Source organism: Symphodus melops, assembly GCF_947650265.1.
Source record: "Symphodus melops genome assembly, chromosome: 7".
Classification (NCBI taxonomy): Eukaryota; Metazoa; Chordata; class Actinopteri; order Labriformes; family Labridae; genus Symphodus; species Symphodus melops.
The window spans coordinates 8,460,401-8,478,303 of NC_136697.1; the positions used below are offsets into that span (position 1 = coordinate 8,460,401).

Consider the following 17,903-nt stretch of genomic DNA (forward strand, 5'->3'; position numbering starts at 1 on the left):
AATCCATATTGAAAGCTTGTGGCGAAAAACTGAAAGGTTTTTCTCAAACTGAAGATTTCTGTAGCCATATAAATACAGTATATATATATATATATATATATATATATATATATATATATATATATATATATATATATATATATATGATAAGCTTTTTCTCTAACATGAAAGGCTTTTTGAAGTTTGAGCTTTCAGGGATGGTCCCATATACGATCTCATGTTTCCTGAGGGCCAGGAATGATGTGCGAGATAAAAGCGGAGGGATGACACGCAATACAGGTCATTAAATGGGATTTGGACCCACAGTGTTGTGAGTACATGCTCTGCCTCTTAGCGCATTGAGCCATGAGGACACCCCAAATGGTTTTTTATCTCTGGGCCCATTGAGAGCGAGTATTGAGCTGACAATCCCCGTCCTCTCTGGAGGTGGCCTTTTACCTCAGCTCATTGTAGTCTGTGACTGGGAGCCTGCGCTATCTAGCATCTATTGATTCCCACTTCATCTGGACCAAAGAAGCGAAGGAGAGGAGAGAGAGACAGTGAGAGACAGGAGGAGAGAGGGAGAGAGAGAAGGTGTGTGTGTGTGTGCAGCGGAGGAGAAAAAGTAAAGGAAGGGAGATAAAGGTTGCTGCTTCAAGTGGTAAAAGGGATTTAGCCCTCGTCATGATGACTGATGTTTGACAACTTTTATCAGCTGAATGCAAAAAGAAAAGCATTAAACCTGGACTTAGACATTTACAAAATGTTCTCTTTTGGTTTTGAAAAAAAAAAAGAAGTAAAACAAGCAAGGAAGAGCAGCAACAAGAAAAAGGATTTAAAAAAAAATGGAATCAAACTAAAAAGTAAGAAAAGGATCAAAGGAGAGAGAAAGGATCAAAACCATGGAGGAAATAATGAGCCTAAGGAAAGAAAAGCAGGACATGGAAGAATATACAAAGTAAGCAGGAGAGAAAAAGTGAAACATTACAAAAGCAGGGAAATGAAGGGATGTTAAAAAAAGAAAGATTCCTCCTCTTTGCTCTCCACTCTTCAATATGAGCTCTGCAGCTCTCCCCGCCTCACCATCTGCTGTCTCTAATTACCTGTCTAGTTGTCTGTGTATGTGTGACTGCTCTCATTATACGAAACATACAGGGACATCAAAGTCCAGTTAAGAGCATCTTTCAAGGTTTAGTGTTGCTCCTCTGAGGTTCCTTCTTTTTAACCTTTTCCAATAATGACGTGAACATGTATGAATATGTCGTCATCGTTTAGGGCTGTAGAACACATTCAAATGTTATCCTTGCTGAGCAATTATGTCAAGCACCCGATGTACTAAGAATTTAGCCTCCCTATGCCGTGGTCATGGGCTCGACTCTAACCTCGGCCGTTTGCTTTTGCATTTAATACCTCGCTCTCTTCTCCCAAAAAAATCTTGTCTCTCTTTAGCTGTCTTTTCTAATAAAGACAAAAAGGCCCAAAAAAATATAACTTACAAATAAAGTGGTCGTTTTCATGGTTAACGTGACGTGTGTTCAGTGCTTTGACTCTGTGCTTTTTCAAAGTCTTTTCATATTTAAAACAGATTTGACTCCACATACAGTATAGTCTGAGGTACACGTGAGGTCACTACATGCGCAGTGCATGTCTTAATGCTCAATTGATGCTAAATGTTGCTTGTATCCTCATGAATAAGGGTCCCTGCAGATTGAGTTAGACCTGACAAAGTGTTCATGTCATAGCAGTAAATAAATCAGACGGGAGATAAGAAAAGTCAGTGGATATCCCTTTAGTTTGGTGACATGTTTTGTGACATGAACAAAAGCCAGTGAGAGCCATTAAGTGGATCAAGTGTCAGAGATAGGAGGAGAGAGAGAGGGATACAGTATGGAGGGAGGGATGGATGTGCTGAATGAAGAGAGGAAAAAAGGAAGACAGATATGATCTGGAAAAAAAAAAAAGAAACAAAGGGATACGAGCTGGGTAAAAAGACAGATGGAGGGGTCGAGAGAGAGGGAGATAGGAGAAAGTCAGAGAGAAAGAGAGATGAGACGATCCATCTTGGCACATTAGGGGGGGGGGGGATCAAGTCGACACTCCATCACGCCTGTCACAAAGAGTCACACCTCCTCTCTCCTCTCCTCCGTCCATGCATCCATCCATCGCTTACTCGATCGTCCCAGCCAGCCGGCATTTCACTGAAGAATCTCCCCACTAAAAAGTCCTGTCAGGCCTATTTCCTTGTTATTGTCCGGCCCTCTCCTCCTCCTCCTCCTCCTCCTCCTTCTGCTCTCTTTCCTTCCCTCAGCTCTCCCAGATTAAACGCACCCTTGTTGTGCCTTAGGGGGAGTGTGTGTGTTTGAGCTGTGAGGTCCAAAGCAGGACATGTGGTAACCGCGTCGGGGTGTGTGTGTGTGTGTGTGTGTGTGTGTGTGTGTGTGTGTGTGTTGCCCCAACATTAATCATCTTTAAGGCGCTGACAAGCCTGGTGTGCGACATCACATCACATCAACACCCCCCCCCCCCCCCCACACACACACACACACCCTTTCTCCCCTCCTCTTCTTCTTGTCCTCCCCTGGATTTATCTGTCCGTTCGCCTCTCGCCATCACTCACTTCCCTTAGGGAGACGGAAAGAGGGAGACAGCGAGACACAGAAGACGAAAAATAGAAACATAAGGGGTGCAATGACTAAAAGAAAGCGGAGAAAGTGGCAGCGTACAATTTATTTGACTAAAAAGGTGGAAGAAAAAAGAGAACCTTCTGGCACATTTGCCTCTAAAACATTGCAAAAAGCATTACATTAATAACTTTGACGACCGACAGTAAAACATTAGAAAAACATTTGAGTATGTGACTTGTTGTTAAGCTGATTTTCATCAGTTAAAGCCTGTAGAGGATGTGTGGAAAAAGTGAGCCATTAAAGGGATACTTCACCCATTTGCATGAAGCTGTGTATCATTAGAAACATGGTAGTAGTGTTGAATGGTTGTGAATCCAAACAGATACACAGCTTCATGTAATTGGGTGAAGTATCCCTTTAAACTGCACTGCAACAGTGTTCACTTCTATATTTCTTGGTTCGGGTGTTTTTGTGTAGTTTGATGAGCTGATGTTTTGGAAAGTCAAGAGTTCTGTAATTCGGTCAAGGCAGGCTGTTTCATCATATCATAGCACCTCATGTTTTAATGTGCCTGTTTGCAGTCAGCTGCTTGGTTTTCAACCTATTCTAAACCAGCTGAAACTCCTCCACTCCTCCAACAATCACCAGCATTTCCTGTTGGTGATTGTTGAAATATTGCTGTAACATTTCCTTTTTTTTATCCCTTCACAAAAAAACACGATTGAAATGAAATTGCATATGGAAATGCTTAAAAGTAAACTCACAACATGCAAAATAAACATTTACATTTTCAGAAGTTTCCTTTTGTGATATAACAAAAAACCTCGAAACAATCAAGGGCAGGCATAATGTTTGTGTGCGTGTGCATCCAGGTGTGTGTCAGTGGAATAGAAAGAGCCCCATCAGCTGCAGACAGGGATTGGATCTCTCTCTTTGTTTGCTGTGGTGGATGGTGACGGCCTCAGCATGACTCAAATTATCTTGTCAAAGCAATAAAGGGAGATGGAAGGGGGAGAGAAAGAGAGAGATGGATAAACAAGGAGAGAGAGAGAAAGAGAGAGAGAGAGAGAGTAATACAGGGAAGGGAGCAAGGTGGAGGAGACAAGAAAGAGAGAGGGGAGATGATCAACGATTAAAATTAAGGTGTAGAAAAAAAAAAGAAAGAAAGAGATTGAAAGAAGAGGAACACAATGAAATAAGGAGGAGGAGATGAGAGATGGAACGGGAGGCGAAAGAAATGAAACGGATAAATGGATGGTGGGGAGAAGAAAATTACAAATGGATGAGTCTGGAGGAGAAAGAGCGAGGGAGGGAAAGGTGTGGAGAAAAAAAAGAGGAGGTAGAGAAGCAGAGGCAGAGAGAGAGAGAGAGAAGAGACAGAGAGTAATCGATTACCTATTTTTCAAAGTCACTTAACGTGTCCAGTGCTGCAGCTCTGTTAAGTAGTGGTGCAGGAGAATGGGAGCCCAGTATGCACACACACGCTCTGAAAAAGCGAGGCAGTGTGTGTGGGTGTGTGTGAAGGCACGTGTGCTACACCCTGGTTGTCTCTTGATGAGTTCTCTATCAGGAAACTGTTCTGACAGACCAATATGTGAGCAAGAATACGCGTCCCCAGGGGGTTGCATGTGCATGTGTATGTATGTGTGTGTGTGTGTGCATGTCTCTGTTTGTGTGAGGGAGCAAGAGAGAGAGAGAAAGAGAGAGAGTGAGAATGCAAAGACAAGACAGATTGGGAGTCCCCCCCACCCCACCCCACCTAGTCCTGTTGTTGCTGCGGTGACAAGCAGTCTAAACGGGATATCCTGGCTGAGGCGGGGCCTATTGTTTCACGACTATAAAAAGCTCATTTGATTGGTTAAATACAGGAAATCAGGAAGTGTCCTCCAACAAGAGGCATTGAGACACTTTCAATAGACTTTATATTTAGCAAACACAAAAAGACTCAAAGGTTAACCTGGAAAAGTAGGATGTACTTCGAGGAATTCAGAATGCACACACACAGGCCACACAAACTGGTAGTAACACAATGAAACACGCACTGACACACACATATATACACACACACACACACACACGTACAGGTGGGCCCCGCCCTGTGCCCTGCTGATCAAGGACAATGAAGTGAGGTAGTGTTGGCAGACTCTATACAGCATTATCTCATCCTCAGCCGACGGTTCTTTAAATCTGCTTTGACCTGAGAGGACACGTGGAGGCTGTACCGTGCTCTACTCCCCTTTTTGTCTGAACGTGAAGCAGATTATCATGCACTTAATGCATGTTATTTTACAGAGGTAAACCATGATTCAAAGTGGTGCTAGCAAGAATACAAAATGCTCGACTTCCCTTCAATGTCCTTGATAAACTAAAGAACTGTTCCCATAACCCAATCAATTAGGTACAAAATATAGGCTTACAAACATTGTCAGATATTAAATCTGTGCAAAAGATACTAAACAAACACTGAGAAATGATATTTGTGATTGTAAATAAAGGGAAATATGCCATTCATCAGAAATTATGAATGGTAATATCTGCCCAGAGTTGTCTGAATCCTTGGCTCGTGGTTTTGATTTGCAAATTACTCACATATTCCTTCTTTGTTTGCTTTCTGTTCTCCAGGTAAAAAGAAGATGTCCCTGTACGACAGCCAGGCTCCAATTTGTCCCATCTGCCAGGTGCTGCTCAGGCCCGGAGAGCTTCAGGAACACATGGAGACAGAAATGGAGCGGCTAGCTAGCATATGCCTCAGGTATTTGTTTGTTTTGTACACTAATATGCTCATACGCACGATTAGTCCTTTACTATAGGTTCAGTCAGTATTAAACAATAATAAGTAAAAGTCTGACTTTTTTTTTTTTTAAATGTTGAGTGTATTTGTTGGATTATATATATGGTAGTTGGTGCTAATAGCTATGTTGCACAGGCTAAAGTAGCCTAGCCTTTGAAATGTATCTGAAAAGGTAGAACACTTTTTTTCTCTATTTTATCATCTTCAGGTCTTAAAAATGTGTCTTGTCACTCTGTGTAATAAGCATACAAAGTTAGCACAGCCACATTTTAGCCTATCTTAGCTCTGTTTTTCCCTTCCAACAATATGAAAAATATCTCCATTTAATTTTGTATTACTTGAAGCCTACTTAATAGATGTTGTATGAATAACATCGACTGAGACAGTGAACTGTTTTTGATTAATCACTTTAAACACTTTAGGCACATTATGTTTTAGTTTTATTTAAACTCCAACAAGAAAACATTGAGATCTACCACAAAATCTACAGTCTTAAACTACACTCTTTAACCAGCATTGAGCTAACCAAATAAAAGTTTTAAAAAGGACTCGTTCAGCATCTATAAAGTAATTTTTGTCTTTTAACTTCTCATAGCCTAGTTGTTGGCTCTTATTTCTCTTCTTTCCCTCCAAGCTAAATTGCCAAGATCAACAGGATACAACAAATTTGTGTTGTGAATGCAAATAAACTGATATCAATCCACCCCAGATGAAACAATGCAAAGAAAACATTGTGATTTTTTTTTAATCAAACCTCAAGGCTGAAGTCTGACAAATTAATTAAACATACATCTTCATTACTTCCATTGAGTCGGGGGAGATTATATTGATAGTAGAGATTCAGGTAATAAAAAAGATTTTTTTAAGACAAATATTTTATTGCTCGTAAAGATTATCATTTTTTAAAGCACGGGGTTAAGGCAAAGCTTTAACTCAGCTTTTATGTCGCGCTCGCTGACTGCTATTCTTTCTCTACGGAGATTTGGGTGCCATAAATCTGCATAAAAGGCAGAGGCATGCCGTCGACGTAAGGCTAAGTGTTTCCTGCGGGGATTAGGATTCAAACCTGTGACCTCAGGTTCACTGCCGCCCTCTTCTTCCCCTCCTGGCAGTTGCACGAGCTGTTTTACGGTGGATAAATCAACTCCAAGCCCTTTTAACGATGGGACACAACCATTAGGATCCATATTTCACCTTGACCACACGTCTGGCGGTGTGCGTATGTGTGTGTTTGTGTACATACGTGTGTGTGGCCTGTGTTTGTGTATGACCCGGTGTCCACCTTAGCGGCCCGGCTTTATGGTAGTCCCCATTAACCTGGGGGAGCGGGGCAACAGATAGCGTCACCTCACCCGGAAATCACACTTCATTTACCCCCGTTTACACCTCCTGTACCCCTCCTCCTATCTGTCCATGTCTGCAAAATTTACTGTTCTCCTCTCAGCAAAAATATTAGTTTTTCTTCTAAATGTCTGTTATCTTTTATCTTCTCATCTTTAACTGCCCTTTCTCACATCTCCTCCATTCCTGTCTTGCTGCTTGTCCTTAACACAGCTCACATTTTGACACTGAAAGCTAACAGTCAGACCAAAGCAGTGTTTAGAGATAAACGTATCATTCTCTGTTTAAAGGGGTCGACATGTGCATGTCTTTCTAGAGTTTCATTGTGAACAGGGAAGGATGTACGCAGAGAAAGCAGCTTAGCGTATTGATGTGTTAAATGTGTCAACATAAACTCTAGTGACCACATTTGTGAGAAAAAGCAAAGGTCAGGTTAGGAAATCAGGTTATAAAAATCAGGTCTATAGAATGCATCAAAGTTATAGGACAGATTCAGGAGCGATGGATTTGTTCTTGAAATCCTTACTGTACTTCACTCCTGAGACCAGAGTTTGAAAATAACTAAACCACTGGAAGCATCGAGCCGGTTTTGACACCAATTGTAAAAATCAGAGGCGACATGGATTAAAAGAACATTTGAGACAACGATTAGTGTAGCGAGTTGTTGAATGTATTGACTGCCATAGGAAGGAACGGCTGGAGGGATCAAATAATAGAAACAAGACCTTACAAAATAACTTTACAGTGATAAAACTTACGCACACTTATATATATCTGTCTTTACACAGTGGACAGAGAACACATGCACACACACACACACACACACACACACACACACACACACACACACACACACACACACACACAGGGTGACGGGGCGGAGTGAGGGTCATCCATCCATCACTGTCTGATGTGGTGAGGTTGAGTGTGTGTGTGTGTGTGTGTTTCAATAATTAATAAAGGTTAGTCATCTGCCCTCCCCTGTGAGGCTTTGAAACACGGTGTAAGCTTCAAATGCACACACACACACACACACACACACACACCTACACACACACACGGCCGGTTATTTAAGGAAATAGCGTCATCCCGGGTGAGATGAGATGGTGGCTAACGTCACGGCTGGCTGATTTAGTCATTCGCCATTAACCCCTCCTACACCTCCACACACACACACACACACACACACACACACACACACACACACACAAGAAAAGAAAAGACAGGAGAAAGAAAAGAAGGATATGGGTCATATTTTAATAAATAAACACACAAGCCGATACAGATAATGTCTCGATGTAACATTTCCAGTTAAAAGAGTGTCTGCATCCCATAACCCACTTCTATATCACACATACACACACACACAGATATAGTGCATGCTGTCTCTCCCTCGCTCGCCTCTCTGCATGGTAGCAGCCATCATTGAAAGTGACAGTGGGAATTTGGTCCAATTTGTAGTAAATCTGCCTTTAATGACGACCAGCGCGGCTGAAAGAAAGAGCTGTGAGTATGGAAACGAAGGTGTGCAGGTTGAAATATGTTGGATGGAGAAATGTGTCCATCTGCCCTATTCTCTGCTGTTGTTCCTTTTCTATTTATTTCTCATTTGTCTATTCCTTTTTTACCACACATGTGCACGTTGTACATATACCAACCTGTCCTCTTTTTGGGACTCTGAGTTTATTTGCATAGACATGGAAATCAAACACACACACACACACTTACTGTTGAGTAAACGGAAATCTATCATGCCCTGTACATGTCAGGTGGCTCGTGGGGCAAAGTCATCTGCATACCCCATCACCCCCTCTTCTCTTTACCCAGACTCCTTTTCTTCCTCTTCCTCCATAATCAATTTGCCTCCACATCTCCGGCTAAGGACACAAAAAAAAGGGCAAAAAGCAATCAGCATCTTGGGGTTAGCACTATCCCTCTATTCCTCCGTGTTCCTCTTTCTTCCTTTCACTTTCTCTCTCCTCATTTGGAAGAGGTGGATGTGGGAGGGACAGAGCTCAGCGAGCTGCCACTCAAACTCAAGCTGTCTCGACTTGTGCCGGATTGATGCAGATTTAATCAGGTTTTGGGGGGGGGGGGTTCTACTGAATGGCGAGACTCTAAATTACAAACAAGTTCAATTCACAACTGGTGCTGCCAACAGAAGAGGCCGGTCCAGAGTCAGCTCATCTTGATGTTTCACAGCTTCTTTCAGGGTGTTGTGCCTTGATTATTTGTACAGTGTGCGTTTGGATTTCTTTTTATTTATTCACAGTGTTTCTGGCACGATGCCTCATTTATCAATTCCAAAAAAAAAAAAACTTTAATGTGAGGAAGCTTAACAGCAGCAGATACAAACCACACATCAGACATTGAACAGTCACTGCCTGGAGCTCCACAGATCTACCGTCCAAAGGGGTCGAGCTTCTCAAATAAGCTCGACGGCGGGCCAGGCTGGAAACTCCTGATGGACATAAAACCACAAGAGTGGCTCAACATGTGCAACGTTTGCAGTGCCTCCCTAAAGTGGCCCCATTTTACAGCGTTCACTCTTATTATAGCACGTGACTGATGAACGAGAGACACTTTGATAACACGACTTCTGCTGAAAGTGTTTTCGTGTCATAATGAGGACGAACGCTGTTTGGAGGGACCCCATGTGAATTTTTAACCTTGGTTCCCAGCAGACTCCAAAATGGCCCCTGTCAGGAATGGAGCCGAGTGTTGAGATATTTTAGGACCCATCGAGTGATCTTGTAAATCTAAACTCTCCGTGTAGCTCCTGTCACAGAGGGTAATGTAAAGAGTAGTGGGATGATGTGTTTTTTAGCGTGGCGTCATCACCACAACACTTTTTAAAATTGCTTTGTCTTCCCTCTTATGTTCCTCCCTTCCTTCGTCACCCCCCCCTTTGTGTTTCTTTCACTTTGCTGTGCTGCTCATTTCCACCCTCGCCTCCTTGCTTTGACGCGGCAGGCAGCAGGAATTGCCAAACCTATAACCCTCGCCATCAAAAATTCATAGAACCAGCCGAACACAGGCGCCAGCACACCAACTCTCCCATCACTCCCTCTCTTTCTTTCTCTTGTTTTCTGTCTCCTTTCATCTCTCCCTCGCTCGATCTCTCGCTTTACATTTCCCAAACCTTCTCTCTCGCACCTCGGATTTCATCTCCTTCTGCCTCTTTTCTTATTTTTGCTCCCTTTCATCTCTCTATCAGCCCTCTCTCTGTCACTGTGGCAATTTTCTCCCACAGTGGCAGGCATGCAGCTGCTGTCCTCGCTCGCTCTCTCTCTCCCCCTTCCTGTCTGCCCCTCTTCCCCCATCTCTTGTCGCTGTTTGACACGAGCAGGTGGAGGTGGCTGTTATTGTTGATGCCTCTGCAGAGGTTCCAGGTAATGAATAAAAGAGAGAGCGATGACAGAGACAGAGATAGAAAAAGAGGGGGAAAGAGGTGGCTGCGGCTGATTTCCCTGCATTACACAGCAGCTTGACTGTGTCACCCATGTTTATTCTCTTTGTTGGCGGGGGGGTGAGGCCCACTCTTCAGCTCGCACTTCCACACACGACATGCACACATGCACATACACAGTCAGACGATGCAAACAGCTACAGGTACACGTACCCACAGCACAGGTTTCTGTAGGCAGTCCTCCACCTCCAGGCAGCAGTTTGTGGTCCACTTATCTTTTAAACAAGTTAATGTGTCCTCTCTCTGTATGTCCAACATGACTAAATAAGGGACAGGTTCCAATATGAAGATCTGGTCCTGCGCCTCAGGATTTTACATTGAATTTGTAAAGAATTAGGCGTCCACATACAGAGACTACAGTCCCTGTGGTTGCAGGTTCGAGTCCTGATCCTGATGCAATTTGGTGTCTGTCATCCCTGCTCCATCTCCTCAGCTCATTTTATCAGTCTTATATCAAATAAAGGCAAAAGCCCAAACTATAATCGATGAGAAATCCTAAAGCATATGCCAATGGAACTTGAAATAGGGAAGTCGTATGTATAATACAGCATCACTTTAAATACATGGACTCCTCCTCTATGGTTCTGATCTAACCTATTGGTTATCAGGGATGTGAAAAAGATCTGGATAACACTCCACTTCTCAGAATATGAAAAAAAAGACATTGTCTCCATCTGTCAGATGTCCCTTCATCTGACTGTGAGCCACTTTGCACTTTGTGTTTCTGAAATATGAACAAAGCTTCTTATTCTGATCACACATCCAGCCGTCCATCTGTCTCTCACCAACACATGCTGTCAGATGAGAGGCATGCATGTTTCTGTGTGTGTGTGTGTGTGTGTGTGTGTGTGTGTGTGTGTCCGAGATGGTCTGGAGTGCTAACAGGATCTCCAAGCAAACATGACAACCCTGTCTATGCTGCCTCAATGCTTCAAGAAGCTCAGAAACATTTGTCCCTGTTTTCACCAAGTCAGAAAGAGAGAGAGAGAGAGAGAGAGAGAGAGAGAGAGAGAGAGAGAGAGAGACAGAGGCTGAAGAGGAAGAGAGGACGAAAAGGACAGAGAAAGAGAGAGAGGAGAATTAGAGAGAAAAACAGTGATTGAGGAGGGAGAGGGAGTGAAAAGAATCAGAAGGTTGAAGTGTGTTTGATATAGAGATGAGAAATGAAGCAAATTAAAATATTTATATGCTGAAGAGTCGCTCCTTTATATCCAGGGTTTCAAACTTCAAATGTCAGGAAATGCACGCAATGCTGCAGCAATCTGCTGCCACATTTCTCTTTTCTTTTCTAACATCTTACCTGCTTTCTCTCTGTGCCCCCTCCTCTCTGCTCTGTCATATTTACAAGACAGCCACTTGTCCTCCACGTACTTCAGGCCAACTGCTCTGACCAATCAGATCTCTGCAACATTTCCTACCTATAAAACTCCAACATGATGGCTTAGTAAATAACAAACCCCATTTATTCCTATAGGCAGACATTTGTTCTACCACCTGAGATAGAAGAATAATACATCAGCTAGATTGGTGTTGAAGAGCCCGTGTGTGAAAGGCAAGGTTATTCATGTTGTTTTTTTTCTAGAATAATGGCACCAATCCTGGTGTCGAGAAACTCAGCTACTAAAAATGTGTAGTGTCTTAAAAATGAATGATCTGTCAGAAATGTGCCAGGACTCACCAGAGACAGAGATAAGTACACCGACATGCATAAAACAAAAAGACAGAGTCACTACATTCTGTTTTTTTTTCTCTCCTACAGCAAGAACATCTCACCCAAGGATGGAGTCGTCACTCCAGGAACCCCCAAGGTGAGATGAAGTTCATTTTCCATACGATATGATGTCTGCCCAAAATCAAGTTTTATGTGATACCTCTCTGCAGTGGCTCTTGATTCGGATAGAACATCAGTGTTTCTTTGTGCTTCTTCAAATGTTTAATTCTGACCAACACAAGTAGAATTTTTGATCACCAATATTTGTTATACTTCTTGGATTATTGGATTATTTTGTGGTGTGCTGTAGGTTTTACCATCGAACTCAGAGCTGCTCCTCTGCTGTCTCTGTTCCTCTCTGCTGCACTGAGGGCAAATCGGCTGTACTCCAGCCCTCTGTCTCGTAGACACACTCTCACGCATGCACACACACACATACACACAGTCTCCTGTGGTCCAACGTGCAGTGGAGCCGAGAGGCACTGTACTGTGATTGTTCCAATTAGAGAGACTGAGGTGCAGACAGACAGAAGAGGACAGACACACGGTGGAGAGACATGTTCATAACTCACTCATGCATTCCCTCACGTTGGATAAAACTGCTGTTTCTTTTCTTTAAGTCGCCCAAAAGAAATCACAATTTCCCCATTTGTATTCATTCCTAACTAAAGACCAAGTCCAGCGATAAAGTCAGACACACATAATGAGCCAATGAGCGCAAAAAAAAAAAAAAAGAAAAGAAAAATCATCCTGAAAGCTTTAAAGTCATTCAGGGGGGCTGCTTCCTTTCCCACACACCTCAGGGTACTGGCCCCAGCTCAAAGGCGACCCTCACAGCACCGTGTGTGGACTTGTACTCGAGAAAGGCAGACTGAGCACGAGTGTCTTCTCGTGGGCCGTGACTGTGCATCTCGCCGCTGTCATTTAGCATTCAGCGCGAGGACACGGCGAATGCTGAGGGCCAGTCTGAAGAACATGAGTCTGTGGTCGTCGTCTGGTCACCACCCGCCTTTGTTAGACTGGAGATTAACCTTAACACGCCCTCTTGTGAAGGGGTTCGGCTCACTTTGCATGCTCCTTTTCTCAGCTAAGGTGATAGGATTAGACTGAAGACATGATCCCTGCGGGGTCGTGCTAATGGTGGACACTCAGTGCCCTCTCATGCATGCTGAAAAGATTTCAGGCCAGGCTCAGACTACAAATTCTCGGATTCTGCCCTCCCAAAACTCTCAGTAAGTTGGGACCAATCTCCAGCCAAGGTTTTTCTAAGACGTTCTGTAAGGGAGGTGTTCCCGTCTTAAACATCCTGGCCAGCTTGTAGAGTCACTGCTGTCTCAATATTTGCACATGTGTTTACAACATATCGATGATAATGTCGGAACTTTCCGGACCAGAACACAGCAGCCAATGAGAGAAAGAGGACGACATCGTCACGGGTTAAATTTAAAACTCCTACAGTCATACTGTTTGTTTGAGTCAAACAAAAAGTCAAACAAAAACCTGACATAACATTTTTTAGATATTTAAAATGCAAAAGCACATCGGACACTATATTAGAGTCTACTTTTAAAAGTCTCACTCCGTCAGGGTGTCATTTCACTTTCTCGTCTGGATGTGACTTTAAATGCAACCTTTTTTTGGTCCACCGTCTTTCTGCGTAGTGGTTTAATTGGTTGGTTTAAAAGACCAACATTTCAATGGGACATCTTCATTTATAATGTCCTCACAAAATACCGTTAAATGTCATATTCTAATGATAAAACTTGAGCATATTCTCAGAACGCCCCCGGGTAAATGATTCTCGACCTTTTTAAACCTGCGTAAAAGAGGAAGAAAAGACCACACACACACACACACACACACACACACACACACACACACAGAGGCATAAAAGCATCATGCATAATGTCCAATTTACTGTGGCAGCACTGGAGGTTGGTCATTTCTCACATATTATTATTAGATTACTGCTGTCGAGCACTTAAGCCTCTGCTCTGGCCCTTTCCACTTGATTAATAGGAGACGACTGTAAATACAAATATTTCATAGCTGCCTTGTAAAGAAGCAGCGGCACAGGCACACAAGAAAATATAAGCACACACTCTCACACACACACACACACACACACACACACACACACACACACACGGGGTTAGAGCTCTGACAGGGCTTAGCCTTGTTAAAAAAAAAAGTGATATTTCTTCTCCCTTGTTCCCTCTCTTTCACATCATCATCTGCTCACTTCTTCTTCTTCACTTGAGGAATTCCCTGGATTGTCTTTGTCGCAGACTGGGTTAAAGGGAAGATATGTGTGTGTGTGTGTGTCTGTGAGGGTAAAACTGAGTGTGTGTGTTTCTGCAGAGTGTTGTGAGACAGATTTATAGACAGGCAGTGTCCCGTAATGTCGGACAGTTACGCTCCTCCACGTCAGATGTTTACCCTTCCTCCTCTCTGTTTCAATCACCGGTTCTTCCCCAACTCCCCTTATCGTCCTATAAACATTAACTCTAATCAGGGGAAGGGACTTTATCGACAAAGTCAGGCAGGTTACAGTCTTCGGTGATCGGTGATGTGTCGCTCTCAGCATCTGTCGCAATGAAACTCTTAAAGTTGTCCAAGGTCACAGATTCTTGTTTTTTTCTATCCATCATATCTCTTATACTGTAATAAAGATAAAGATGTTTCTGTTTTCTGTATAGCTTAATTCATTGTTAGCAGGCAAGCACAGGTTCTGCTCCACAGGTGGATATCACGGTGTCGTCTGCATATGGACGATAGTTTTATTTCTGTCTTTCTCTTTTTCCAGTCCATGCTTCTGTCGGTGCACATCAAGCGTGAGGGAGAGTCTCCCGTGGTCTCGCCTCTGTCATCTGAAGACATCCACCACTCCGACAGATACCAGGTCACACTCAACGACTCGCACACAAATACACACCAAAGACACACCAAAGACACACAGACAGGAGGGTTCCAACCAGAACACTTCAATTAGCACTTTTGTCCCGGTCTCCAGGGAAGTATTCAGATTACTCTCCATGTAAAATGGACCTCTGAATCCATACAGCATGTCTGTCCTCTGGACTGGCTGACTGTCAGATTTGAGTTGCACATAAAAGTTCAGTGTCATCGAATTCAGGCTGCAAGATTACAACCCTTTACACGCCACTGGAAGACAGGCCTAAAATCTAAGATAGGAAAATGCATGATGATTATCTCCACAGCCAACACTTTTATATATTTCTGTAACATGATAATTGTTGAGTGTTATTTCTAGCCTGCAGGATTTTCAGAACTTTAAAAGAGTAGTGGCACGAACCGTTTCAGAAGAAGTTAATTTGTTTGATTATTGAAGAAACTGGAATAACTAAAATGTCATTACTTCATGAAGTATGAAAGAAAATCAGCAGTCTGATGAAGACTGCGACCCCAGCAGACTCTCTGAAACTCTGTGGAAAGTCTTCTCAGTCGTGTCGGGGTAAAAGGTGTCCTCACACCTCTCCAAAATCCAAAATTCTGCAAGACCCTTTATGACAATGTAATGCAGTCCAGTCCTTAAACAATAGATAGAGATAGAGCATCATCATACAGCTGCATATGTATGTATGTATATAATTTTTTTTTTTTTCAAAATCTTGTTAATTATCACTTCAATAAAGCTCTTGTACTTCTTTAAGATTTTCTCCTGATCCACTCCAGTGCAGCACTCATGTTCTACTTTTATTCATTCAAATGAATGAAAATTGATGAAAATGGAAAAAATGCAAAGCAAGCTTTTTGAGCCCTTTAAAACCACGACACTTCCTTAAGTACTGAATCGAACCTGGAACTCTCTAAATATGACAGATGTTTCATGTTGTAGGGGAGAATTATGTCAGATCGAGTTTTTTTTATGCCTTCTCAGCAGTTTAGTTGACCAACAGGCCAAATCCCTTAAATTTCCGAAATCTTTAAAGCCACCCTGCCAGCTTTTATCTCTTGAATTCATCAAAGTTTGTTCGCGTAATTCTTCCCGGCTTTGATCTATTTCTGGGTTAAGTGGGTTTCCCCCTTCACGCCATAAAATACAAACTATTAAGTCTTCGTAGACGTTACATCCATACGTTCAGGATGACACAGCTCATAAAGACCTTATAGCGATAAAGTAGATTTTCTCATTAAGTGAAACTGCTGAAATCACCTTATATTATACAAATGATTAAGTCAATGGTGACTCTTTTCACCACCCTGAAAATGAAGTGTAATGGCAGACTGCTGTTACACCTTCTCTCTAGCTGTCAGTCCATCTCAGTGCATCTTACCTCTCGTCCTCCTCCCTTCTTCTAAACACCTGACCTATCTGCAGACATTCAGTCAGTGGATCATAATGATACTGGAACAGTGGCGATGTGGGCCGATCACTCACTGGGCGACAGGGAGGGGGGAGACGAATGGGGGATGAGAACACAAGTGGAAGTACTTCCTGCATGACGGCTCTCGCTGATGGACGACAGCTGCCTACTCACTGTTGCCGTGTCAACGAGAGGGCATCCATAACTGCAACTTAGTCAGCATATCACTAAAGACTTACAGGCCCGAGGGTTTGAATCACATGAGCTCAGAGCTGCACGTTCTACAAGTGACAAAAGAGAAGAGGACAAAATATGTGACCTCTGCTCATTTATTTCTTAATGCTACACTTTTAATGATAAGACGGTTATCCTTAATGATGCAAAGAACTTACCCTGGGCATCCTGAACTACCTAAGACCCCCTGCCCCCCATATTCACGCATATAAATGTACAACATGATGACACAGAAATAGCCAACTATTGCACTTTGCTGATATTTAAAGTAAAAAAAATGAAGCAAAGCGTCGGTATTCCTCGCCCTTTTAGGGCTTGTGAGCCCTGACAAAAACAAGGGGTCTTGGCGTCCTATCTGACATTGCAAAGTTCAGTTTATAGCAGAATTAAATATTCTTCCTTTAAAACACAATAGAAAAAATATATATTTATACAGTTTTAATTGTAGCATGAATGAAACAGTTTGGGATACACTAACTGTCTATTACAGGTCTAATAGTCTACTAACAGCAATTCAGCTACAACGGACACTTCTCTGCAATGTGTGCACTTTCACATTACATACTATCGTTTAATCTCTTTAATGCTCGTTTGTTTGTGCTGCAGGGCTGATGGTTACCAACAAAATCTAATTGTCTGCTTACAATGATGAGAAAGTATCTTTTGTTAACGTACCACCCTGAAAATGAAAACCATAGGTATCACCTACATGTCACTACTCGTTCAATTAAACATACTTTTAGAATAGTTTATGAAGTAGCCCTGGTTGGATAAACAAACAGAAACCACAAAACAACACTTTAAATGTTCAAGAAATATTACTGTACGAACAGTGATAAGGAAGTAACGCTGCAGTTAAAAAGAAAAGTCTTTATCGTATATCAGCACATTACAAACATGAGAACAGAGTGTCAGAGGATAAACCATAGATATGTAAGGTGGTGAAAAATAAATAAATTTGATAAAATGAAATAAAAGAAAAACACGAATAATGTATTAAAATGAGAAAAAAAAACAGCTGATAATTTTAACAAAAAATAAAAATAAATGCAGCCACTTACAGCTCTAATAGCCTTCTTCATGTCTTTAATTGAAATGAGATGAGTCTGATGGAACGCCATGCTTCCCCCTAGCGGCCGAGTTTCGAAGCAACATGTGACGTTTCCTCACTTCCGTCTCCAGCGGGTCATGTGATCAAAACAAGCCAACATGGCGTCGAACATGAGCAGAGTTAGTAGATCGGAGCGGCACTTTGAATCCCTCTCCATCCGTATTTAAAAGTGAGGAGAAGCTGCGGTTTGCAGTGATGTGTGGTGTCCGGAGACATCGTCCTGTGCTCTGCTGCTCAGAGTTTTAGCGGCTCTTCAGAGAGCTGTGAGTGAGGCTGACAGTCATGGAGGATGAGGACAACAACAACAGAGGAGGA

At 42.5% G+C, this 17,903-nt stretch overlaps 1 protein-coding gene across 1 annotated transcript in view; it reads left to right on the forward strand.

The window, feature by feature from the left end:
• The window catches only part of rnf220a (ring finger protein 220a), a 159,826-nt gene that overhangs the window by 116,895 nt on the left and 25,028 nt on the right, over window positions 1–17,903 (forward strand). The window contains exons 3-5 of the mRNA XM_079348860.1: window positions 5,226–5,355; window positions 11,964–12,012; window positions 14,722–14,817. Coding sequence (XP_079204986.1) covers window positions 5,226–5,355; window positions 11,964–12,012; window positions 14,722–14,817 — 275 coding nt within the window. The remainder of the gene's footprint in view (window positions 1–5,225; window positions 5,356–11,963; window positions 12,013–14,721; window positions 14,818–17,903) is intronic.